Source organism: Emydura macquarii, unplaced genomic scaffold (genome assembly GCF_026122565.2).
Source record: "Emydura macquarii macquarii isolate MOO-44397 ecotype Brisbane River unplaced genomic scaffold, CSIRO-AGI_Emac_v2 contig_2636, whole genome shotgun sequence".
Lineage (NCBI taxonomy): Eukaryota > Metazoa > Chordata > Testudines > Chelidae > Emydura > Emydura macquarii.
The window spans coordinates 3,064,244-3,089,316 of record NW_027132773.1 but is presented as its reverse complement, the minus strand read 5'-3'; the positions used below and the strand labels follow the sequence as shown (position 1 = coordinate 3,089,316).

The window sequence follows — 25,073 nt, the reverse complement described above, 5'->3', positions numbered from 1 at the left end:
ACAACCTTGTCACAAGCAAAAAGAAATGGATAAACTCAGGAAATTCAGGGAAACTCTTATACTGGAAAGTCAACATTAAAGTGCTCAAACTAGATTCAACTCTGGTCTTAGAAGCTGGCACACGTATTCAGTGACCTAAATGTGATTTCTCTTCGCATTTTTTTTACTACAAAGTGACAAATATATACACATTAACAAAAATGTCACCAAAGAGTCTGTCAGTTTCTGAACCTCTGCTCCTTGGGTGTCCAATTCATTTCAGGTTTTTTAGTAAAGTATTCCCTCTCTCAGGCCTATCCTATCAGTTTTGAAGCTGATATATGGGTTATTGAGCATCTTAGCTGCAATGGCCCAAATCAGTCTTGTAATGAAAACTCAGTGACAACATTAACTACAGAGTGTCTATTGTCACTCTACAGTGTTACAGAAACAGAAATCTTAGGGTCTGACCCTGTAGGTTTTATATGGACAAAATTAACTTTCACATTAATTTTTTAAAATGTATTTACAGATCATAGGGGCAGTAACATGTCAGAGTCTGCAAAGCAGTACAGAGATTTTAGGTCTGATGTGCAGGCCCTGTTGGTATCAGTGCTATTATTTAGCATGCATCCCGGTAATAAAGGTGTTCTTCCACCACTGGAGAAATTGATATATTATAAATTGTTCCCTTAGGGTGTCGAAAACCAGTCATTATTGAGACTTATTACTGTAAGTTAGAAAATAGCATTTGATCAGAATAATAATACCTCACTCTTATACAGAGCATATCATCTGTAATTCGCAAAAAAGGGAATTATCATTATGCCCTTTCTGTATATGGGGAAACTGAGGCAGAGGTGAATTAACTTGCCCATTACCCTGCAGCCCAGTGGCAGCGTTTGGACTCAAATGTAGCTCGCCTGGATCCCAATCCAGTCTATGTCCACTAGACCACATTGCAGCTGCAAAGTCATAGCAGAATATACAGATGCCATAGCGAACTAGATCGTGGTCCTCAATTAGTGGTATGCATATCCCTGGGGGTACGCAATGGTTTTCTAGGGGGTACATCAACTCATCTAGATATTTGCCTAGTTTTACAACAGGCTACATAAAAAGCACTAGCGAAGTCAGTGCAAACTAAAATTTCATACAGACTGACTTGTTTGCACTGTTTTATATTCTATACATTGAAATGCAAGTACAATATTTATATTGCAATTGATTTATAATTGTATGGTAAATATAAGAAAGTAAGCAATGATTCAGTAATAGCGTGCTGTGACACTTTTGTACTTTTATGTCTGATTTTTTTAAGCAAGTAGTTTTTAAGTGAAATGAAATTTAGGATATGCAAGACAAATCAGACTCCTGAAAGAGAGAGAGTAATTTGTAAAGGTTGAAAGCCACTGAACTAGATAACCTCTTAACCCACCCATCGAAGTTTTTGTAGTTTGTCATTCAAAGCTGATGAAATAAAACATTTTGAAGGTAACAGGATTTTTAGAAATATGCAGATACATTAGCTGTTGCCTACTCTTTCTTTCATGAACTCCATAGGCTAATCCTGAATTTCAAAAGCCACTCAGAGTTAAACAGCTATGCATTTCCTTTAAAAAGAAAAATGCTCTAGGTATCGTAGCACTTCCATATTAATTTTAAAAAGTAAAAATATTCCTCCAGGCCTCAAAGTGATCCAAACAAGGTGGGTAAGTCCCACAGAATAGATGCTGCACAAGCCTCAGTGCCTTCAGGGTTAACGACAAAACCCACTTCTTCAAACTAGCCTTCCCACCGTCCCACCATCAAAAGAAATACAATGGAATAGCGAGAGAGAATTTTGCACACCTCATCATTTGGCGAGACCTTAGACGCCATGGTGACAGACAACATGTTAATACCAAACAGGCAGGTTGTGTCAGTGAGAGCTTCCTCTCACTGCTACAATGAGCTTCAACCCTGGACTAGAGAAACCACCTTTCCAGGGTGAGAGAGTAGTTTAATCCTCATGCTAATTAAAACCGTTATCTCTGCGAAGACTGCGAACAGTGGGCCGGTTATGGTGGTGGGATTTGTGTATTGAGAAATGTCCAGGATCCTCCTGTTTTTGTTTTCCACATAGCTCAGGAAGTGGAGCCTTCACAGCTGGAGGAGAGGAGATTAAAAGGCAAGCCAGATACTGGGGAGACTGCAGTCCCAGTGGTAGGATCCTGGGTTTGCTACTCTGCCAGCATGAAGGCTTTGCTCATCCTGGGGCTTTTCCTCCTGCCCCTGGCTGCTGATGGGAAGATCTATGAAAGATGTGAGCTGGCAAGAGCAATGAAAAGGCTTGGGCTGGATGGATACCGGGGCTACAGCTTGGGACACTGTAAGTGTGCTGCCTTGGAGATTTCCGTGTGGCTTAGGGGGTGGGAAGGTGATTTACCCATTGAATTCATCCTAGAAATTAGCGATTACCTACTAGGTTGTCTAGTCTGTCCCTCTCTCTCTGCACAGGCTGGTTCCCTACAGTGTATTTTCTACAGCTGTGCTCAATCTTGTTTAAAATGTCCCAAGGAATGGGAATCCCACTTCTTCCCTGAAACCCTCCCACAGTTTAACAGACCTCACTGTCAGGAAACTTTTTTCCTGATACCACTCTAAAAGATCTTTTCCCCAGTTCCAGCTCATTAGTACTAGTTATACCCTTTCTACAGTCACGTTTGATGTCTGCCATCTTCTCATACTCTGCTCTTTGAGCCTCTCTGCAGCAGAGCAGAGAGACAGAGCAAACAGGACTTGAGATGAAGAGCAGAGCTCAGCACAAGGCAGGGGGAGGGGAGAATCACCAGCAGCATCTCAAAAACCCAAGTTAAACTTGTGTGATTAGATTAGAGACTATGGGGTGAGGGAGAGGGATCCTTGGAGCCCCTAGGTGGAGATTAAGGGGTGGGGAAGTTTAGGAGTGAGGAAGACAGCGAAATTGAGGAGAAAGGGGGGGATCAGTACTCATAGGAGAGCACATGGGATGAGTGGACAGCTCAGGAGAGAGAAGGGTGAAGGGGCCTTTCTTCATTGATTAGCACTGATGATAGGCATTATTATTAAACCAGTTTGTTTTTAAGGTTTGTTTACCTGTGTTCTGAGCCACAATCCAGAGAATTAAACCCATGTGAGGTCCATGCAGCCTTGCATATCTCAAATCAAAGAACCCTTCCTGCTAATCTAGCGAATTTAGATCCACTTACTGTAAATGAGGAAAGAATAAGGGTGCTTTGGTTAACATTTCCCATCATTGCTAATAGGATGGAGCACCATCCATTCAAACAAAGGTGAGGGAGCTAGTGTAGACAAAACTTCAGCAGGTGTTGTTGTGGAGACTTTTTTCAGTAGGGCTGGACAATACAGTATTAAAATTCCAATGGCCACCTGGAGCCATCTCTACAGTAGCTTTTCCATCATTGATCCTCCCCCTGTTGGAAACAGCAGGAAATAAATGTTCCATCTCACTTAACTGCATTTTATGGATGTTAAGGCAAAAGTCAGTCTTTATTCATTACATACAGAGCCATTCCCTGCCAGAGAAATGTTGACATTTCCCCGGGTAGTTCCTTAATATATTGGTTGGTTTTGATTTGCATGTTTATAATATTTTCTTTAGAAAGGTGTTTCTATCTCTATAGCATTTTACCCCACAACACTGGTGTTTCCTTCAATGATATAGGCACCATGTGGTGGTCATATGACAATCAAAAGATTCACATGTAGAATGCTACTTTCTTACTGTGCATATTTAATAAAGATGGTGAATCTGATCAGAATAAAAGGAAGTAAAACTGCCGGTGTGTACTTTGGCTTAAATAATCATTTGCATAATCTACAAACAGGTGATACAAGAGCGTTTAGATCCATATTTCTGTACAATATCAACCTACATGAGAACTTTTTATAATTAGAGAAAATATATGAAGTTGTGTGTGGTTATTTTTTTTAAATGGAACCTTCACAGGGGTGTGTACAGCAAGATACGAGAGCAACTTTAACACACGTGCCATGAACTATAACATACCTTCCAGAAGTACTGATTATGGGATTTTACAAATCAACAGCCGCTGGTGGTGCAATGATGGCAGGACTCCAAAAGCCAAGAATGGATGTAGAATCCAGTGTCGTGGTAGGTGCAATATAATGTTTCTACAGGTAACACCATGAAGGGCTAATTCTGCCTTTTTATACCATAGCATTGCAAAGTTATAACTGAGGCCAGGTTTTGCTCCAAGTATCCCTACATTAAAAAAAACCATCCCCTTATTCTAAGACGAAGGGTTGGGTTGCAATGTGTGGGGACGTAAGTGTGAGATAAAAGGGGGGATCCCAGGGATTTTTCCAAAAGGATTTGTGTTCCTTGTTTTTCAGAATTTCTTTTTTAGCTTTCTTTAGTAAAACAATTCCCTTTTGGAGAAGCATTTATTACTTACCAGTTATGTTGATTTGATAACATTTAACTATGTTCTCAGAGGATGAAACTTACCACTGTGCAGAAGACCATCACAAATGCCAGTTCCTGACTTTAAAAATAAGCATATTAAATGTTTCTAATTTAAAGACACAATCAACTTGAAATCAAGTCCATTTTAAGAAAGAATTAAAAGTAGTTTTAAGTACTGCAATTTCCCCTCACTCCCCCTGCCAGTTTTTGCACTATTACAATTCAGTTTTTTTGTTTGTTTGTTTGTTTTTGGATTTATCTCCTCTGCTGCTGTGTGAGAGACCCACACAAACAGGAAACTGTCTGTCTGACTATATACAAAAACAGCAAAATAGCTATTCCCAAAGGGTAAAACCAACCCTTTTGGAGAGGGCTAGGTGAGACCATAAATCCCATACAAAGCATATTTCACCCAAAGAGTTGTCAAGGGCACCAAGTAAAGAAGATGGAAAAATAGCAGACAATATTTTTCTCTCATTTCTTAGGTTCTATTTATAGTAATAGTTAGTTTAAAATGTTCAGACAGGGCTGTGATATTGAAACAGATGGTGCGGCATCCTTTTACAGTACTAGAAGATATTTGCTTTGAAATAATATAATTACATAGAATTCAGCAAAGAAAGCCAAATGGAAATAGAAACAGATAGAGACTATAAAGAGAGGAACATAGAAATTGCCCTACTAGATGGGACCAGTGGTCCCTCTAATCCAATACAATGTCTCCGATAGCAGTGAGCAGTACCACATGCTTCGGAGGAAGGTGCAAGACACCTTTTAGTAGTCAGCTGTGGTATAATTAGCCAACAGACTGACAGCATTCTAAAGCTAGGACCAAATTGTGGAACTAACATGATGCTTGCCACCATCACATTGCTCATTCTGCTTGTGTGTTATGTCCCTTTCCCCCACCCTGGGTCTGTCTTTGTATTTTGATTGTAAGCTCTTCAGATCAAGAACCATCTGCTTTTCTATGTGACTACAGTTCCTAACACCACGGGGTCCCATTCTTGGTTGGTCCTTAGATGCTACAGTATTCAATTTGATAAATAAATAATAATCATCAGTACAATATAATTTCAGTATCAGTTTTAAGATGACTGACTGAAAAAAATGAAGAAAATTTTGGCTTTTTCCCCCCCTCCTATTACTACTTGTTTTCTCTTTTAGCGTTACTGGCAGCAGACATTACAGCGAGTGTAAACTGTGCAAAGAAAATTGTTCATGCTTCCAATGGCATGGGTGCATGGTACGTTTAAAACTGTTACAAGGACTAATAATGGTGACATATTTGTGTGTGTTTGTGTGTAAACTTAGGGGGAGGCTACTTAGAGAAATGTATTTGTAGAGCATCTGAGGTTCCCAGGAGCTCAAATCCCAGTTCAAACATCAATGTAACAAATCCATAACTACAAGGACTACAAGATTATGTCTATGCTACACACCAGGGCCACTTGATACTTTATAGAGTCAGTGGGGATATAATTTACATCAGCTTAGACCCCTCCGTCTGGAGCTAAAAGGAAATGCACATAAGTTCCTTTTAGCAGGATAGAACTTATGGACAAAAACTGAGCAAATTGTATTCCATCTGGTGAGAGCAGTGGTACAAATACACCGATCTTCCCTGACAGGAATAGCAGCTGATAAGTGGGCCTTTGATAACCATGTGGCAACATTTTAAAAAATGTTGGTAGACCTCCAGGATCCAGCTGGGCCATTCAGATTAGGCAGGTGCTGTGCCAGGATTGGGCCAGTGGCAAATTACTTGTTATATTAGCTTGGGAGTCTGCAGAAATATTAACCATGGACATAAATGTAAAGTGGTTGGTTATTTTTTCTTGGGGGGGGGGGGGGCTTTGCACTAATTGGTGAGTTTGCTATACTCAATTAACATGATTTTTAACTCACGCAGGGTGGCATGGAAAAAGTACTGCAAAGGAAGATATGTCACCCGGTGGACCAGGGGCTGCAAACTGTAAAGTGTTGGGGTTTATCCTAGCTTGATTCCCTTGCAAATAAGCAGCTTTTCACATAGAGCAAAATGATCTCCTCTGCTTGCTTCTCTTTTACAATTAATCTTGTTCAAAATAAAACAAACTCAGGAGAAAAGTTTAGTGTAACTGACTGGTGAAATGCAGATATTTTACTCCTTGCTGCCAAGACTGGATCTTTCCATGTGACTAGCTTCAGTAACTTATTTTGTGTTATACACAGTTTAAAAGATCTCTTATTACTTCTGTATTATATATCCACACATCAGGATAGGTCAGATCTGTTTTTTTCCTGTGAGATCCGGCTACTATTTTGTAGTAAAACTTAATTTGCACATCGTTTTTGTGATTACTGGTTAATACACAAAAGAAACTGAATGTGAGATTATGAGCTTTTGGGCCCTTTGAAGAACTGGGCCTAGCACAATGAAATACAGAGTATGAGAGAAGCACATGATTAGGGAGACCTAAATGTTTTATGTTAAATCCTAGTTTGTAAAAATGTGGGGAATTGTAATCTGTTATAAATAATTATATTCCAAAAACACAAATTTGGGTTTAAATAACCTATTAAGGTTGTTAAGATAATACACTGATGTCATTCATCACATCATTTACAAAACCGAAGCACTTAATAACAAAGGAATGAATAATTAAGAACACTGGACCTTATACCGTCCAAATAATAACACACACACTGGTCCCAATTTAACAAGGTATTTAAGCACATGAGTTGGCCACTGAAGTCAGTGGGACAGAAGAGATCCACCCTGCACTCCTGCAAACTGCAGCTAGCAGATGCTCACTTGGAGACTGTTACCAGCTGATGGAGTTAGCTCCCCACTGGAGCTGGGGCATAGCAGGCAAGAGAAATCAGAGAGCTGTGATCATTGTCTGATGGCCCCTCCATTTCTCTGCTGTGACAAGTAGAGTTCTGATGCAGCAAAGAATCTGGCCCAGAATATTTTCCCTGCTTTCTCTCCCCTTTTCTTTTTCTTTTTTGATTTGTTTTGTTTTGATCTTAAATAACTAAGTCAAATTCATCAGTCGCTCTAAATTCTTTAGTTCTCTTCCACACTCTTTTGAAGTAGTTATGATATTGTGTAAACTTGAATATGCTCTTACTACAAGACCTTTCCATTTGAAAATAATAGTTCAGCATGATGGGGAGTCTCCTGGCTTTTACCCAAAAAGCTTTACTACATAGGAGAACTTAAAATTTCACTTCAAAACTTCCTATGCTGCTGTGCTGACACCAAAATGCCATGTCATTTTTGCTGCTCAGCCCCAGACTAATGGGCACAGATTTTCCCCATTGTCGTATTGTCGGTAATTTTTGTTAAAATTGTATAGAACAGAATTATCATTAGAACAATCATATAGTAATATATCCATCTCTCTAGCTGGTACATGGAATATGCACAGACAAAATTTTCCATGCCAGTAGGTGTCACTAATACACTTCTCAAAAGCCTATTTTGATGATGAGAGATAATTTTGTGTTTGTTAATGTCTGGTGGTAAAATGCACTTGCTGCTCCAAGAATATTCGATGCTGATAAACTAAAACATTTCTGGTTTTCTGAACTGATAATTTTTTTTCATTTCATTTGTTTCATATTGTTCTGCTCTAAAATGACAGGTGAACCACAGATCATAATAAATCACAGGTAAGGCAGCGTTGAAAATGCTAGATCCTGATTTTGCTCCATAATTAGAGAAATGCAAAAAAAAACCAAAAACAACAATCCCCTTTCTAGCTTTCATGGCATTAAAAATACCTTAAAAATATGCACAAGTGAAATCAGTTCAGTGGTGTCTTCCTGAATCTGCACACAACCAGAAACAATAGCACTGAGGGGCATGAAACGTCTCCATTTTTTTCAATGGGGTGTTAATTCTGAAGCTTTAAGATGATATTTCAGCTGTTTGCGATGTAAATTATTTTAACAAGGATCATTTTAATAGAAACATCCAACCTATTTCATCCTCCCACATTTCCAATCTTCTACTGCCCTAGCTGCAAAAAGCACCCAGCTGTCCATCCCTCCAGTTTTCTACTGCCCAAAAGTCCTGTTCCCCTATTGACAACTTCTACAATGCAGTTCTCATGAGCAGAAATGGGTTTGCAAGGCCTCGTGTGAGCCCTTTGTTAAAAGCAGGTGGCTTTTCAGCTCCAGGAAGAATGTTGGCTTTCATTTAAAATAAAAGAGTGAGTCTTTCGGTCTTCTAATTGCAGAGATAACCTGGAAAATATAAATTGATATCAAATGATTTCTAGAGTAAAAAGGAATAAACAGCTTGGTCCATCGCAGAAGAACCTCTCCTGCCTCCCCCAACACCCCAACTTCACTGATGTAAAATGAATCAGTTAGGTATAAGTGAGTGGATGGATTGGGTGTATCTGAATAATCTTGTCGGGGATTGACAGGGTGTCCTGGGTGAGAAGAACCACCTAATGGTGATAGTGGGGCATAATGCCTGCTGGCAAGAGTCCAAGGGGTCGCTTTGTCTAGCAGCACTATCGGGGTAGAGTCAATCACCTAGTGGTGAGCATGGTATGGGTAGGGAATCCTGCATCTGCCCTCCTCCCCTGGGTTCTGGCCCAGGGCCCTTCAAAACAAGGTACCTTGACACAGAGTTCGGGTCCCTATACCCTCAAGTGCGTTCCCTGGGTCACTTACAACCCTTGTCTCAGTCACTCCAGCATCGTCCCAGGGGTTGGGTGCGGGCTTCTGTTCAGCTCCCTTCTGCTCTGTCTCTGCTGGCAACAGCAAGTCCTCTTTTTCGGTTCCCGGTGGCTTGACCCTGTGGCTTGGCGATCCAGCGGCTTCCTGGCAGGAGGCTGCTGCACGCAACTGCTTTCCTCCTCAGTCAGCCCAGACTATGCTGAGCTGCTCTTCTTTGAATGCTCCCTCCTCTGGACGCCTGCCCACCAGTAGGCTGACCAGTTAGCAAGTGTGAAAAATGAGGCCAAATTGGGGGTAATAGGTGCCTATATAAGACAATACCCCAAATATCAGGACTGTCTCTATAACCTTCCCAGTAGAGGTGAGGGGGCATGGTCTCTTGGGCCAAATCTGCTCTTTAACCCCCGCGTCACCAGTGTGGGGTTGATACACTCCCTCACGCACCCTCAGGTTAAGACCCAGCAGTTGTTCTTTTCCCTGGTCGTTCCCGCTTGTGAGATGAAATCAGCGTTAGCATGTGACTTCCCTGGGCAGTGGAGTTCTTCAGAGTCACATAGCTGGAGGGAGAGATACCACCACGTGAACTGGGCATTGGTGTCTTCCATCAAGGTAAGCCATAGGAGGGGAGCATGGTCTGTAATGAGCTGAAAGGGATGCCCTAGCAGATGATAGCGTAGAGCTTCTATTGCCCACTTCACCGCCAGCACCTCCTTCTTGATTGTCAAGTACTTGGTCTCCCAAGAGAACAGCTTCCTGCTCAGGTACAGCACTGGGTGTTCCTTGCGCTCCACCTCCTGGGATAGTACGGCTCCCAACCTCCACTTCAGCAGCATTCATCTGTAGGCTGAATGTCTTTGCCAAATTGGAGTGAAAGAGGCTTGGCCCCCCCCAACTTAGTTGGTCCTTCAAGGTCTGAAAGGCCCTTTCACGGCCTTCCATCCACTGCACAGTTGGTACCTTTTATGAGGTCTGAGGCGGGGGAGGAGGGCGGCTATTGTAGCAAAGTCAAGCACAAAGCACCTATAACAGTCCACTGGCCTTGGAAACTGCTGCATTTGTTTCTTGGTCGGGGGTGCTGGGCAGTCGTTCAATGTTTGTCCCTTGTCTACCAGGGGATGTTGCTGGCTGCGCCCCACCGTATACCCGAGGTACGTTACCTCCCTTTGTCCCTAGTGACATTTGGCCTGATTCTCAGTTAATCCTGCCTCTTTGAGGGTTTGGATAATTGCAGTGAGATGGTGCGGATGGTCCCCCCAGCTGGTGCTGTAGACAACTATGTCATCCATGTAAGTGGCAGCACACTGGTCGTGAGGTTGGAGCAGTTGATCCATTAGCCACTAGAAGGTGGCAGCCACTCCACACAGGCTGAAGGGCATGGTGACAACCTGAGAGAGGCTGTAGGGTGTAGAAAAGGCTATCTTCTGGCTGGCCTGGTAAGGAGGATTTGCCAATGCCCTTTTGCCAACTCCAGAGTGGAAAAATATTCTTCAACCCCCGGTGTGACATGCTATACCCCATGTAAACCCTTATGGTGTGTTTTGTGTATCATTCATGTTCACACTTATAGTGTAACCATGTATTGTTTAATGCGAAGTATGTCACGTCTGGTGTTTTTGGAATGCTTATGACATACTGAACGTTATTGGTATGATGGTGTGCTTCTTGCAATGTCACATACGTAGTTATGAAACTCTGCTATGTAATATTCCCAAACGTGTGTCTCATGTGGCTTGAATAGATCCAAGCAAACACAAAGCACAGTGAGAGTTCAGGCCTTGCTGAGGGTTTTGGGGTGGTAAAAGGGCACAAGCCACACAAACTTCCCCACCTGTGACCTACAAGTGTCATTAAGTACACCAGTCCTAAGGGAGGGTGTGAAATGGAAGGGCCTGGTGTAACTCCCAGCAAGGAATGGGTGAGATGCTTTGGCATACATGGAAATGTTGGTGGGTTCAAACTTTCCCAGGTCACCGGCTGAAGTGACCCCGATCAGATCAGTCTCGCATGGGGGGCAGATGTGACAAAGTGTGAATGTTCTTAAAGTTTTGTCTAATACAGTGTGTGTGCCTCGGTTTCCCCAGTGTGTTTCACAAGTACCTAGATGGTGGGATAAGGGTGTGTGATCGTTGCAGAGACCCCTCGAGGGCAGGTGTGGCTGCCAACTGGCTGCGTGGGCAGAGACAATGGCTGACACTCTGTATTCTGGCAACTGGTGGCCAGGGCCCATCCCCTGCAAGAATCAGCCAGAGGGTTGGAGAAGAAAGCAGGAAGTGGAGGTCAGGTAACCTGTTTGGATGGAGGAGGGGAAACTGGGCGTGACTGAGGCTGGGCTCCTTGAAGCTAGCGAGTTTTCTGGTGGGGAGTTGGAGGGACAGCCAAGGGCTTTGGGTCCCCGCAGATGGACCTTGCTGTAGCTTTCTGCTCTCTGAACTAACAGGATCTCTTCTACACTGGGCTCCAGATGAACGATAAACCCTTGTTTTACCTCTCTGGCTGAGAGTCAGTGCTGATTGCGAAGCTGAGGGTGCATGGCTTCCCCAGGTGTCTTATCCAGGTGGACTCATTGCAGGGAGCTCAAAGTGTGGAACAGGGGCACCATTTAAGGAGGCCGGGGGGCAGAAGCCCCCCTAAGTTTCATAACAATGGCTGGGAGCGACACTGCTTGCTTCTCTTTTCCCTCCCCTCCCCGGTCACAGGCCAGGAGCAATGACATTGCTTCTTGCTCCTTTCCCACCTCCCCTCATCCGTCAGGAACAATGAGGTCGCTTGTTCCTCTCCTGCTCCCCTCACTGGCTTGTTTGCTCAGCAAAGAAGAATGCAGCGGTGTGGCAGAATCAATAGCCAGCTGGGAGCCTCTGCAGCACCTTTTTATTCCTGAAACAAACACACCCAGCTGTGGGAGGAAGGAAGCTCTCAAGCTCTGTGCTAAGGTCTGAAGATGCTGCAGATTTCATCATGATCTGCCCCTCACCTTCACATGCTGACATGTCCAATAGGCAGGAGCAAGCTCCTTCCCACACCAGTAGTCACAAGGCTGCTCTGGCAGGGGAGGGGAGTAGGCTGCTGCCCCAGGCACATTCAGCAGATAATTATCCCCACAGACAGCCCAGCTCTGGAAGGTTCAGGCTGCAAGAGCAGCTCTGAAGAATGGATGACCACCTGGAATCTTTCCCTGTTGAGAAGAAACAAGTAAATGCTGTCACACCACAAATATTATTTAAATTGCTCTTAAAACTTTCCCATCTTTTTCCAACCCTCTAATTTTTTAGTGAATGGCAGTAACCCAGTGTGGCCGTTTATTCTGCCTTTTAATCCCACTTGTCTTTGAGAATCTTTCCGTTACTTATGTAAGGGCTCTATTAGCCCCTTATTGAAACTAGTGGGTCTTTTTGATTGGCCATCTCTGGAGGAAGCAGGACCCTGGAACGACAGTCACCGGGGCCAGTGGAGAGAGGCCAACTCAGGTGTGTGGCTACTGCCAGAGCAGGGGGCTGACTCTGCACTCCTGCAGCATAGCCAGGGCCTGGACAGTGGGCCTGCAACGTGTGACACAGACTGTGAACCCCAGAGACACTGTGCATGGTGCCCCGGGCCAGGGGGGCGGTGTTGAGATGTTTCCCTTTAACCTTTTTACTCTTTTCTTAATTTTTAATTGATTTCATTGCTGTTTGTGTAATAAATTGTATTGCTTTGCATTGTATGCACTGATCAGTGGGTCAGGGAAGTGCCCAGTGCAGGGTTAGTACCCCGGAGTGGGGACACCCTCGCCCCTGCCCTAAGGGACCACGGCAAGATTGGGGGTCGAGCCCCAGAAATCCTGGGCCCAGCCTTGCCAGTGTTACAGGCACCCCACCACACAGGGAAGTGGGAGGAGTGCCCCCGAGGTCAAGTGGGGCCTCTGGGTAAAGGGAGTGGGAGCAAGGACTCAGATCCTTTTGCTAACCAACTCTACCGGGGTATTGTACAAGCAAGGAAACTTCCCCACAATAGCAGGCCCATTCCCCCGCTTACACTTACAATGGGTTTTGTTTGGGTCAGGTTACCAGGTAGGTCCATATAGGTTGTTACACACAAATGCTGTGAATGTCTTTATCTTAACAAATCTTCCCAGGTTTGCACTTTTCTAGGACCTTTTTCCCAGAATACCTTCTGAGGAGTTGCTGCCTGGTCCTCTGTATGTGCAGATACTACTGCTGCCCTCAAGTTGCCATTTTGTAGCTGTGTGTCTTCTGTGCTGTATGTCCTTCTCTTCCAACTGGTAAGTAATCTTAGCCCTCTTGTACTTACTCGTTAATATTTCTGAGGGGGGCAGAGTCTCACAAACTTGAGTACCTCAGTGAATTTCACTGCAGTGATGTTTACTTTCTCAAATCCTTACAGCAATACACTAGAAACCTCCTTCCAACTTTTGTATTTATCATAACTATTTGCATAAAACTTTCAGTGCGTATAAACCCAAGCCAGTCTGAACAATTTGCAAGCATAGGCGTGTGCCCAGGGTGTGCCCAGACACACTCTAATCCATGGCTCAACAGAATGTAAATGGGACACGAGCTGCCGCCGAAAAGAAGGACCCCGGCATTTTTTCTGGCATTTTTCTGGTAGTTTTTTTGGCGGTGAGTAAGATGTCACTAGCTGCCGCTGAAACAGGTGACGCAGGAAGATTTTTCGGTGGAGAGTAAGGCAGCTAAGATAAGTCAAATTGAATCCAGTGTTGCCTGAAAATTCCCTAGGTGCATACCCAAATGTAACATGCTGTGCACACCTATGTTTGCAAGATTGGCTTTCAAAATTGGTTCATTATAAATGATGCTAACATCCATCATTTAATTAAATATTAGATAGTGATTTTTAAAGAGTCTTTTACAAAGTTTGGTATCTCAGCTACTTTTGAGCCATCATTAATTTCATCCCCTCCGTCATTTGTTAATTAATGCACATACTTTCTCCCTAATACTACTTTCACCCTTGACAAACTTTTAAATGTTCATCTTAACCCCTGTAGTTTAGCATCAGCTCATTTACGTTAGTGATGAAAGATCAAGTTACAACACATAATCTGAAAATTTCTTTCATGATGGATTAGAAAGACCTCCAAAAATACCATGCCCAAGAGTAATCTAGAGATCATGCAGCCACTGTGTTGGCCCTGTATATGATGGAAACTACTTCAAGCCAGGGCTGCTGTACCCCCAGCACTCTTGGTTTTGTTTTTTAAATGTCATAGGTGCTGAAACTAAGTTATAAAACCATACGTTACGAAAAAGGTTCCAAAACCTTTTTTAAAAGGCTTCGTATCTGACTGAAAACAGTTCTTAGACCAAGATTCCAGTTCAATGTTTGAAATCCAAATACTGGATGCTCACTAGGACATTAAAAGGGAAATGATTTACAAGTAGTAGCACTGCAAAAACAGTGAGTTCTGTAGCACTTTAAAGACTAACAAATTTATTTTCTGCAGGCATAAGTTTTCATGGGCTGATTTTTTTTCCATTTTGTACACTTAGAGAAATGCAAAAAGTAAAGCATGTAAGTAGCTACCAACTACATTATTCTTTTTAAAATTCTTTCATTTGTAGTGGCCTAAATCAGTGTTGTCATTATTATCTGCCTAGTCAGATTTGAGATTGGGAATATTTTGCTGTATTATCTCCTGATTGTTCTAAATTGACAAACTTAAAATACAGTTTTAATTGGTGTTTATTTTTTTTATTTATAGAGGAATTAGGTACAGTACTTCTGTCGGCTAAATTTGTAACTTATTACTAGAGTTTTCAGGGGCCTAAGTAGCCCCTGGAATCATGGTTAAAATCATCTCACCCCACCCCCAAAATCTGAAATGACACCCCTGTTTATTTCCCCAACAGACAGAAACACAAAGAGAATAACACAGCACACCCACTCTCTGGCCTGGTCCACATTGACAGGCAAATTCGGCAGCAGTCGACGGGAGATACGCAATCTGTATTTGTTATGGGGAAACTGACGCCCACACCACATACAATCCATCTCTGGCATTTTAATGGCTCTCATCATCCAAGTGTGTGAGCAGTGCATATCACCTTGATGAGGTAGGGAACTAAGGCACACAGAGACCAAACCACAGAGGGAAGCTGTGGCAGAATAGGGAACTGAACCCCAGTGTCCCCAGGCCAGTACGCTAACCACTTGGACATCCTTGCTTTCATACTAATAAAGAACAAAACCTAACTGAAGGAGTCTCTAATCCATTTGAATATATATTTAGCTTTATTCCTTGGGGATTTTATTAGCGTCCATAATTCCCACATTCTAAAGGATTATTCCAGGAAAAAAAAGTTGTTCAGGTGATGTTAATGCTGATCGTACATATCAGCAACTCCGGTGCAATAAATCCCTACAAGAAACTTGTCACTAGCCAAAAGAAATAGATACACCTTTTTATTCCTGAAACAAACACACTCAGCTGTGGGAGGAAGGAAGCTCTCAAACTCTGTGCTAAGGTCTGAAGAAGCTGCAGATTTCATCATGATCTGCCCCTCACCTTCACATGCTGACATGTCCAATAGGCAGGAGCAAGCTCCTTCTGACACCAGTAGTCACAAGGCTGCTCTGGCAGGGGAGGGGAGTAGACTGCTACCCCAGGCACATTCAGCAGATAATTATCCCTACAGACAGCCCAGCTCTGGAAGTTTCAGGCTGCAAGAGCAGCTCTGAAGAATGAATGACCACCTGGAATCTTTCCCTGTTGAGAAGAAATAAGTAAATGCCGTCACACCACAAATATTATTTAAATTGCACTTAAAACTTTCCCATCTTTTTCCAATGCTCTAATTTTTTAGTGAATGGCAGTACCCCAGTGTGGCCATTTATTCTGCCGTTTAATCCCACTTGTCTTTGAGAATCTTTCCGTTGCTTAGAATGGGTGTAGTTTGGGTCATATAGGCTGTTACACACAAATGCTGTGAATGTCTTGATCTTAACAAATCTTCCCAGGTTTGCACTTTTCTAGGACCTTTTTCCCAGAATACCTTCGGAGGAGTTGCTGCCTGATCCTCTGTATGTGCAGATACAAGATACTACTGCTGCCCTCAAGTTGCCATTTTGTAGCTGTATCTCTGCTTTGCTGTATGTCCTTCTCTTCCAACTGGTAAGTAATCTTAGCTCCTCTTGTACTTACTCGTTAATATTTCTGAGGGGGGCAGAGTCTCACAAACTTGAGTACCTCAGTGAATTTCACTGAAGTGATGTTTACTTTCTCAAATCCTTACAGCAACACACTAGAAACCTCCTTCCAACTTTTGTATTTATCATAACTATTTGCATAAAACTTTCAGTGCATATAAACCCAAGCCAGTCTGAACAGTTTGCAAGCATAGGCATGTGCATGGGGTGTGCCCAGACACACCCTAATACATGGCTCGACAGAACGTAAAAACGATGCGAGCTGCTGCCAAAAATAAGAACCCCCGGTAGTTTTTTCGGCGGTGGGTAAGATGTCGCTAGCTGCCGCCGAAACAGGTGACGCAGCAAGATTTTTCGGTGGAGAGTAAGGCAGCTAGTAAGTGCTCTAACTAGATTCACCTCTGGGCTTAGAGGTTGGCACACGTTCTCAGTGATCTAAATGTGATCTCTCTTTGCATTTTTTTTTACTACAAAGTGACAAATGTATACACATACACACAAACGCCACCAAGGAGACCGTGGGTTTCTGAACCTCTGCTCCTTGGGCATCCAATTCATTTCAGCTTTTTTAGTCAAGTATTTCCTGTCACTCAGGCCTATCCTATCGCTTTTGAATCTGATAGTCCTGTGGTTGGGCATTTTAGCTGGAGTGGCCTAAATCAGGCTTGTAATAATGTAACCCTTCTGCCAGGCAGATCCAGCAGCAGCAAAGTGCCGGGTTCTCTATCTAGGGCATAGATTTGACACCTAAAGCAGGAGTGTCAAACATATGGCCCGCGGTAGACGGAGAGCTGCTGTCGAAAGAGTGGAAGGCGCATGATTTCTCAGCGGACGGCAAGACACAGCGAGCTGCTGCTGAAAAAGAAGGAGCTGCAAGATTTCGCGGAGGATGGGAACATACCGCAATCTGCCGCCAAAATACCGTTCCTTGTGACATTTCGCGGCGGAGACTAGGAAGCGGCGAGAACTCCACCGTCGGGTAATTCAAATGTGGCGTGCCGGGGGAATTCAGATTGACACCCCTGATAAAGATCATGAGTGCACACCCTAATGATAATTCCCTGGGTGCACACCCTAATGAAATGTGCTGCACACGCCTATAATATAGGGGTTCCTGTCAATGACACAACATCAAACCAGCTCAAGCCCACAGCCAGTCACCTGGGAAATCACACACTATCCCGTGGGAGCCCCAAAAGGCAATAGTTCCCTTCCCACAAGGTCTGAGTGTAGAAAGTAAACCTTTTAATAAAAGGAAAGAAGTAACATAGCACTGTTTTGCTAAAACAGCGCAAACAGAATTCATGAACACAAGGAGCCAAACCAACCCCAGATTGCGTGGGGCATGTCCTTCGCTTCTCCTGTCCCACTTTCTCTTGCCCTATGACCATCATAGTTGCACTGTCCATGTGTCGGTCGTAGGTTCAGCCAGTCCCCTTACCAGGCTCCTGCCGCATGCAGGCTTCACCAAGTCCCGGCTGCTGGCTCCCACCTCTGCAAGCGCCGACTCTGCTGGCTCCCACCATCTACAGGTGCTGATCGCTGCTAACTCCCACCATCTGCAAGCCCTGCTGGGTCCACTCTGCTGGTTGTCAGTCCAGGTGTCCCAGGTCCCTTAGTGATTTCAGCTCTTTGGGAATCTCAGCTTTCATTCATGGGGAAAACCTTCTACGGACACAGGAGCACTGTCCCTGCTTTTAACAAAACAAAAGCCTCCCAGAGGAATCATTAATTCTACCTTTGAACAGTGGGAGGAAATAGTCACTCCATGTCTAAGGGTAGCTCTTTGCCAGGACTAATGCAGTCTCCACAGGAGATTTTCGCTAACCCCTCCCTGTTCCCCATACAATGCTCAAGAATTGGTCCATCCTTGTTGTGCTTTGTTTAGAGGGGAGTGAATTTCATCAGCACAGGCTAAATACAGTCTGCTGCCATTCGTTCGTACGATCGAAGTACATTTCATTACCCCTGCAGTTAACACAAAAGTGATTTATAACCCAATGCCAGCCAGACTGACCATTTCCCATCATGCGCAGCACCTAGTTGTGCTTATTCAGATACAGAGAAATCATGCTATGTACTTAATTGTACTCATGCAAATACAAAGCCCATGCAAATAAAGTGCCCCCCTTACCCCTCAGCTGACTGAGCAAGGGGAGTGCCATTCACACACTCAGACCTTGCTTACAATGGAAACTCAGTGCCAGCATTTACCAGAGCTATTGTCATTCTACAATGTTGCAGAAACAGAAATCTTAGGGTCTGAGCCTGTAGGTATTATACAGACAAAATTCGCAATAATACATTTTTATTTATTTACAGCTCATAGGGGCAGTAACATGGCAGAGTCTGCAAAGTTCTATAGAGATTTTTAGGTCTGATAGTCAGGCGCTGTTCGTATCAATGTAAAAAGTGTCCCAGCCATTATTTAGCACGCATCCATGTAATAAAGGTGTTGTTCATGCACCACTGGAGAAAAAAATACATTATAAACTGTTCTCTTAGGGTGATTGAGACTTATTACTGTAAGTTACAAAATCACACTCAATCAGAATAAGACTATCTAGCAATTATACAAAGCATATCTTGTATAGTTCACAAAAGAGGTAAGTAGCATTACTTACATAAGTCTGCCTATGGAGAAACTGAGGCAGGGGTGCAGTGACTTGTCCAAGATCTCCCTGCAGCCCAGTGGCAAAGCTTAGACTAGCATGTAGGTCTGCTGGATCCCAGTCCACTCTTCTACCCACTGGGGCATATTGCATCTCCAAAGTCATAGCAGAACTTACAGATGCCACAACGAACTATACAATCTTTTACCCACTCATCAAAGTATTTGCAGTTTACCATTCAAAGCTGCTGAAATAAAACATTTTGAAGGTAACAAGATTTTTAGAAATATGCGGTTATATTGACTCCTGCCTACCCTTTCTTTCCTGAATTCCGTACGCTAATCCTCAATTACAAAAGCCAGTCAGAGTTAACCAGCTATGAATGTCCTTGATAAAATGATCTAGGTACTTCCATACTAATTTAAAAAAAAGAAAAACTGTTCCTTCAGGCTTTCAGGTGAGCCAAACAATGTGGGTAAGTCCCACAGAATAGATGCTGCACAAGCCTCAGTGCCTTTGGGGCTAACTACAAAACCCACTTCTTGAAACTCACCTTCCCACTGTCCCAGGAAATACAATGGAGCAGTGAGAGAGAATTTTGCACACTTCATCATCTGGAGAGACCTTAGACACCATGGTGACAGGCAGCATGTTAATACCAAAGAGGCAGGTTGTGTCAGTGAGAGCTTCCTCTCACTGCTACAATGAGCTTCATCCCTGGACTAGAGAAACCACCTTTCCAGGGTGAGAGAGTAGTTTAATCCTCATGCTAATAAAAGTCGTTATCTGCCAAGACTGCAAACCGTGGGCCGGGTATGGTGGTGGGATTTGTGTAGGGGGATATGGGTGAATGTCCCACACAGGAACTGGTCTCAGATCATTAACTCTTTATAAGCTACTGTAGCTCCCATCAGATGTAATCACTGTTGGCCTGTATGTTCTGAGTCAGAACTGCAGAACGGATCTAGCAATAAACACCATTGAGTGAGCAGCCAGTTCCCCCAGGGCTCAGCGATTTTAACCTGCTGGCAGTGACCCCAAGAGTACTGAGAAATGTCCAGACTGCCCCTGTCTTTGGTTTCCACATAGCTCAGGAAGTGGAGCCTTCAAGGCTGGAGGAGAGGAGATTAAAAGGAAAGTCAGAGGGGGGTCATGGCAGGTCATAAACCTACCCCAGCCCCTGCTGAGCCAGGGCTGTGTCCTACCTGCAGGCAGGCATTAAGTCAGGCTGCAGCTCCCATCTCAGCCCCAAAGCAGAGGGAGCACAGCTGCAGGGGGAGGGAGATGATCCAGCAACAAGGAAAGGCAGGGGGGGAGAGCAGCAAGCGACTGGGGTGGAGGCGTGAAGGAGAGAGTGGGGGGAGGGCTTTAAGGGAAGAGGTGGGGGGGGGGAAGGTGGGGAAGAAGAGGGGCGGGGACAGGGCAACCCTACCGAAAACACAGGTGTTTCTTTCAAAGATATCGGCCCCATGTGGTGTTCATATGACAATTGAAAGCTTTGCATGTAGAACGCTTTTTCTTACAGTCCATATGTATTAAAGATGGTGAGTCTGATCAGAATAGAAGGAAGCAAAACTGCTTGTGTGTACGTTGTCTTAAATAATCATTAGCAGAATGTACAAACAGGTGAAACAGGGGTGTTTAGATCCAATTTCTGTAAAATATTAACCAGAGAAAATATATCGATCTGTGTGTGGTTATTTTTTTTAAATGGAACCTTCACAGGGGTGTGTACAGCATATCACGAGAGCAGATACAACACAGGTGCCACAAACTACAACCCAGGTGGCAAAAGCACTGATTACGGGATTTTACAAATCAACAGCCGCTGGTGGTGCAATGATGGCAAGACTCCAAACGCCAAGAACGCATGTGGAATCCAGTGTCGTGGTAGGTGCAATATAATGTTCCTACACGCAGGACCCCCACATGGGGGGCGGGGGAGAAAGGGCACCCTTTACCGGGGCCCGGAAGCCCTGGGGGGGCCTGGTCCAGGCTGTAACCCCCATAGGTATGTGTGTATGAGGTGTCCCGTGTTACAAGTTGTATTGGCCCTGAAAAAATTATGCTCGGGACCTGCCTACATGTAACATTAAAAGGGCTAGTTCTGCCCTTTTACAGCAGTGTGAGTGTATGGCATTGCAAAGTTATAACCGAAGGCAGGTTTTGTCCTTAATAGCTCTACATTAGAAAAACCAATCACTTATTCTACAGACAAGAGGGTGGGGTTGCAATGGGTGGGGATCCCAAGGATTATTCCAAAAGGATTTGTGTTCCTTGTTTTTCAGACTTTCTTTTTTAGGTTTCTTTAGTAAAACAATTCCTTTCTGAAGAAGCATTTATTACTCACCAGTTACGTTGATTTGACAATACTTCACTTTGTTGCCAGAGGGTGAAATTCACTGCTGTACAGAAGACCAGCACAAATGCCAGGTCCTGACCTTGCTTCCTTTTAAAAATAAACATCGGAAAGTTTCTAATTTAAAGAGACAATCAATCTGAAATCTAATCCATTTTAAGAAAGAATAAAAAGTAATATCAAGTACTACAATTTTTCCTCACTCCCTCAGCAAGTTCCTGCATTTTAACAATCACTTTTTGTCTCCTCTGTTGCTGTGTGAGAGACCCACACAAACAACACAGGAAACTGTCTCTCTGATTATACACAAAAACAGCAAAATAGCTGTTTACAAAGGGTAAAACGAAGCCTTTTGGAGAGGGCTAGCACAGGACTTATGGTCTCACCTAAGACATATTTCACGCAGAGTTATCAAGGACACCAGGAAATGAAGATGGAAGAATGACAAACAATATTTTTCTCATTTCTTTCAATTCATAGTGATTTTTAGGTGCTTCTTTTAGTAACAGGTGGTTTAAAATGTTCAGACAAGGGTGTGATATTGAAAAAGATAGTGTTGCATCCCTTTATCGTAGTAAAAGACATTTATTTTGAAATAAGATAATTATATAGAATTCAGCAAAGAAAGCCAAATGGGAATAGAAACAGATGGAAACTAGAAAAAGGGGAACATAGAAATTGCCCTACTGGATGGGACCAGTGGTCGCTCTAGTCCAATACAATGTCTCCGAGAGCAGTGAGAAGTACCACATTCTTCAGAGGAAGGTGCAGGACACCTTACACTAAATGGTTACAGTATAACTTCCCAACAGACTGACAGTATTCTAAGGGTAGGACCAAATTGTGGAACTAACATGATGCTAGCCACCATCACATTGCTCACTCTGCTTGTGTGTTATGTCCCTTTCCCCCACCGGGTCTCTCTTTCTATTTTGATTGTAAGCTCTTCACAGCAAGAACCATCTGCTCTTGTACAGTTCCTAACACTTTGGGGCCCCATTCTTGGTTTGCTCTTAGATGCTACCATATTAAACTTGATTAATAAATAATAATCATCAGTACAATCTAATTTCGGTAGCAGTTTTCATAATTCAAAAAAATGAAGAGAAAACAGTTGATTCCCCCCTCCACCCCGTTATCGCTATATTTCTTTTTTAGCGTTACTGACTGCAGACATTACAGCGAGTGTAACTTGTGCGAAGAGAGTTGTTCGTGATCCCAATGGCATGGGTGCATGGTAAGTTTAAAACTGTTAAAGAACTAATAACAGGGACATACTTGTATATATACTTAGGGGGAGGCTAGTTAAAAGAGAGAGACTACAGACTTCCTTTGGATACACCCGCAAGGTTGCTAATATATTCATTCTTATTTATTAACATATTTGAACTAGAACTTGTAAACGAAGGGTTGATAGCACAAAAAATACATGGACATTAAGGACTTCTCGGTTGTAGCTATGATACACATCAAGGCCACTTGCACCTTTACAGCAGCTGTGGAGATAGCACTCAGATCTTCCTCCTCCACAAATTCCTACTATTTGGACTGAAACAGACTTTCTATTAGTTGTCAAAGGTATAGGATCTATGACATACAGTTGACCAGTTTTGATTCCATCCAATATAGGGCACTGGCACTGTGAATGGGAATCTTTCCCATCTGCTCTAAGCAACAGTCCAGGTACCATGTGTAGGTTCACAATTCTCCTCCTTCCGGGCTTTGACTTTTCTAATGAACAATAAGACAGCACAAAATCCAGTTCAAGCCTTCTCCACAGACTTGGTTGTTCTGACAGTTCCTAGCTCAGGACTGCTCAGCCCACACCTTACGTCCTCTCGGCCTCAGACCCAAGATCCCTCCGTTAGGGTAGGCTAGCTCTGAAGCCTGCTTCCTCCCTTTTAATTCCTTCCAGACTTGTTACTGCTGGCAGGTGATATGGGATCAGCTTCAGCTATTGTCTTCAGGACAGACAATTAATGGCTTCCTGCCCAAGTTCAGCGTGGCACTTGTCCACCACACCTCCAGCACACACATTCTTCTACTTAGTGAAATATATTGGTTGAGCATCTGAAGCTCAAATCCCAGTTCAAACACCGATGTAACAAATCCCAGTTCAAACACCGATGTAACAAATCCACAGCCACCAAGGACTTCAAGATTATGTCTAGGCTACACACCAGGGCCACCTGATACTTCATGTGGTAGTGGGGATAGAACTTAAAATCACCTTTATCCAGAAGCTTAGCCCCCACCAGCTAGGAACAGACAGTAATTCTGGTTAGCAGGATAGCGCTTATGGAACAAAAACTAGCTAATTTGATACCATCCAGCAGAGCGCAGTGGTACAAATATATCAATCTTCCGTGGCCGGAATAGCAGCTGATAAGTGGGTCGTTGACAACCATGTGGTAACACTTTCGGAAGTGTTGGTAGACTTATTCAGGATTTATTCAGGCATATTTAGCTCCAGGATCCAGCTAGGCAATGAAGAATAAGCAGGGGCTGTGCCAGGACTGGGTTAGTGGCAAATTGCTTGATATGTAAGCTTGGGTGTCTGCAGAAATATTAACCATGGACATAAATGTAAAGTGCTTGTTTTTTTCTTGGTGGCCTTGGCACTAATTGGTGAGCTTCCCATCATCAAATAACATGATTTTTAACTCATGCAGGGTGGCATGGAGAAATTACTGCCAAGGAACAGATGTCTCCCAGTGGACCAGTGGCTGCGAGCTGTAAAATGTTGGGTTTTATCCCAGCTTGGTTCCCTTGCAAATAATCAGGGTTTCACACAGAGCAAAATGTTCCCTTTGCTTGCTTCCCTTTTACAATTAATCATGTTCAAAATGGATCAATTGATGATTATTTGTTCTATTCATTTCCTTGCTTTGAAGCACCTTGCATTGTCCAATGTTGCTGGGCTAGATGGACCATTGGTCTGACCCAATATGGCCCTTCTTATGTAAACTCAAGAGAAAGGTTTAGTGAAACTGACTGGTGAAATGCAAATATTTTACTCCTTGCTGGTAAGACTGTGGATCTTTCCATGTGACCAGCTGCAGTAACTTATTTTCTGTTCTATGCAGTTTTAAAGCTCTCTGATTATCTCTATATTATATCTGACTTATCCTGATGTGTATATCTGTTTCTCCTGTGAAAGCCTGCTATTTTGTTCTGCTAATTCGTGGTAGTCTGTCATCTTGATTGAGAGCTTACATTCATTACAATCAATAAAATTGCTTATTCTGCACATAGTTTTTGTGATTATTGGTTAATACACAAGAGAAACTGAATACCAGGTTATTCACTTCAGCCCCTAAATAACTCCAAGCCTCCCGTGAAATCAATGGAAGTGAGGAGCCTAAATTCTTTGAGGACCCTGGGCCAAGCTCTGTAAAACACAGAGTATGAGAGGGGCACATCATTAAGGAGACCGAAATATTTTATCTCTTGAGTATCATAGTTTGTAAAAATGTGGGCGAATTGTAATCTGTTAGATATAATTCTGTTGCAAAAACCACAAATCTGGGTTTAAAAACTCTGTTAAGGTTTTTAAACTCTTCTCTGCTGTGACAAGTGGACTTCTGATGCAGCAGAGAAGCTGACCCAGAATACCTTCCCTGCCTTCGCTCCTCTTTTTTTGTTTTGTTTTGTTTTGTTCTTAAATAACTAAGTGAAATTCTCTAAGGCCTTGTCTACACTACAGAGTTTTGTACTACTTGATTATGTCGCTGTAAATGGTCTCCAGGAGGTGTCCCACAGTGCCCATCCTGACCACTCTGTTCAGCGGTTTGAACTCCGCTGACCT

At 43.3% G+C, this 25,073-nt stretch overlaps 1 protein-coding gene across 2 annotated transcripts; it reads left to right on the top strand.

Annotated features, from left to right (window-relative positions):
• Positions 1-2,214: 2,214 nt before the first annotated feature.
• Positions 2,215-24,004, top strand: LOC137163763 (lysozyme C-like). Of its 2 annotated transcripts, none has more exons than XM_067564045.1 (4): positions 2,215-2,350; positions 20,632-20,796; positions 22,424-22,502; positions 23,938-24,004. In XM_067564045.1, the coding sequence occupies exons 1-4, from the start codon at positions 2,215-2,217 to the stop codon at positions 24,002-24,004; spliced, it is 447 nt and encodes a 148-aa protein (XP_067420146.1). The 2 variants fall into 2 exon arrangements, with proteins under 2 accessions (XP_067420146.1, XP_067420145.1); XM_067564044.1 differs by lacking the exons at positions 20,632-20,796; positions 22,424-22,502; positions 23,938-24,004 and adding exons at positions 3,971-4,135; positions 5,618-5,696; positions 6,363-6,489.
• The last annotated feature ends 1,069 nt before the right edge of the window (positions 24,005-25,073 follow it).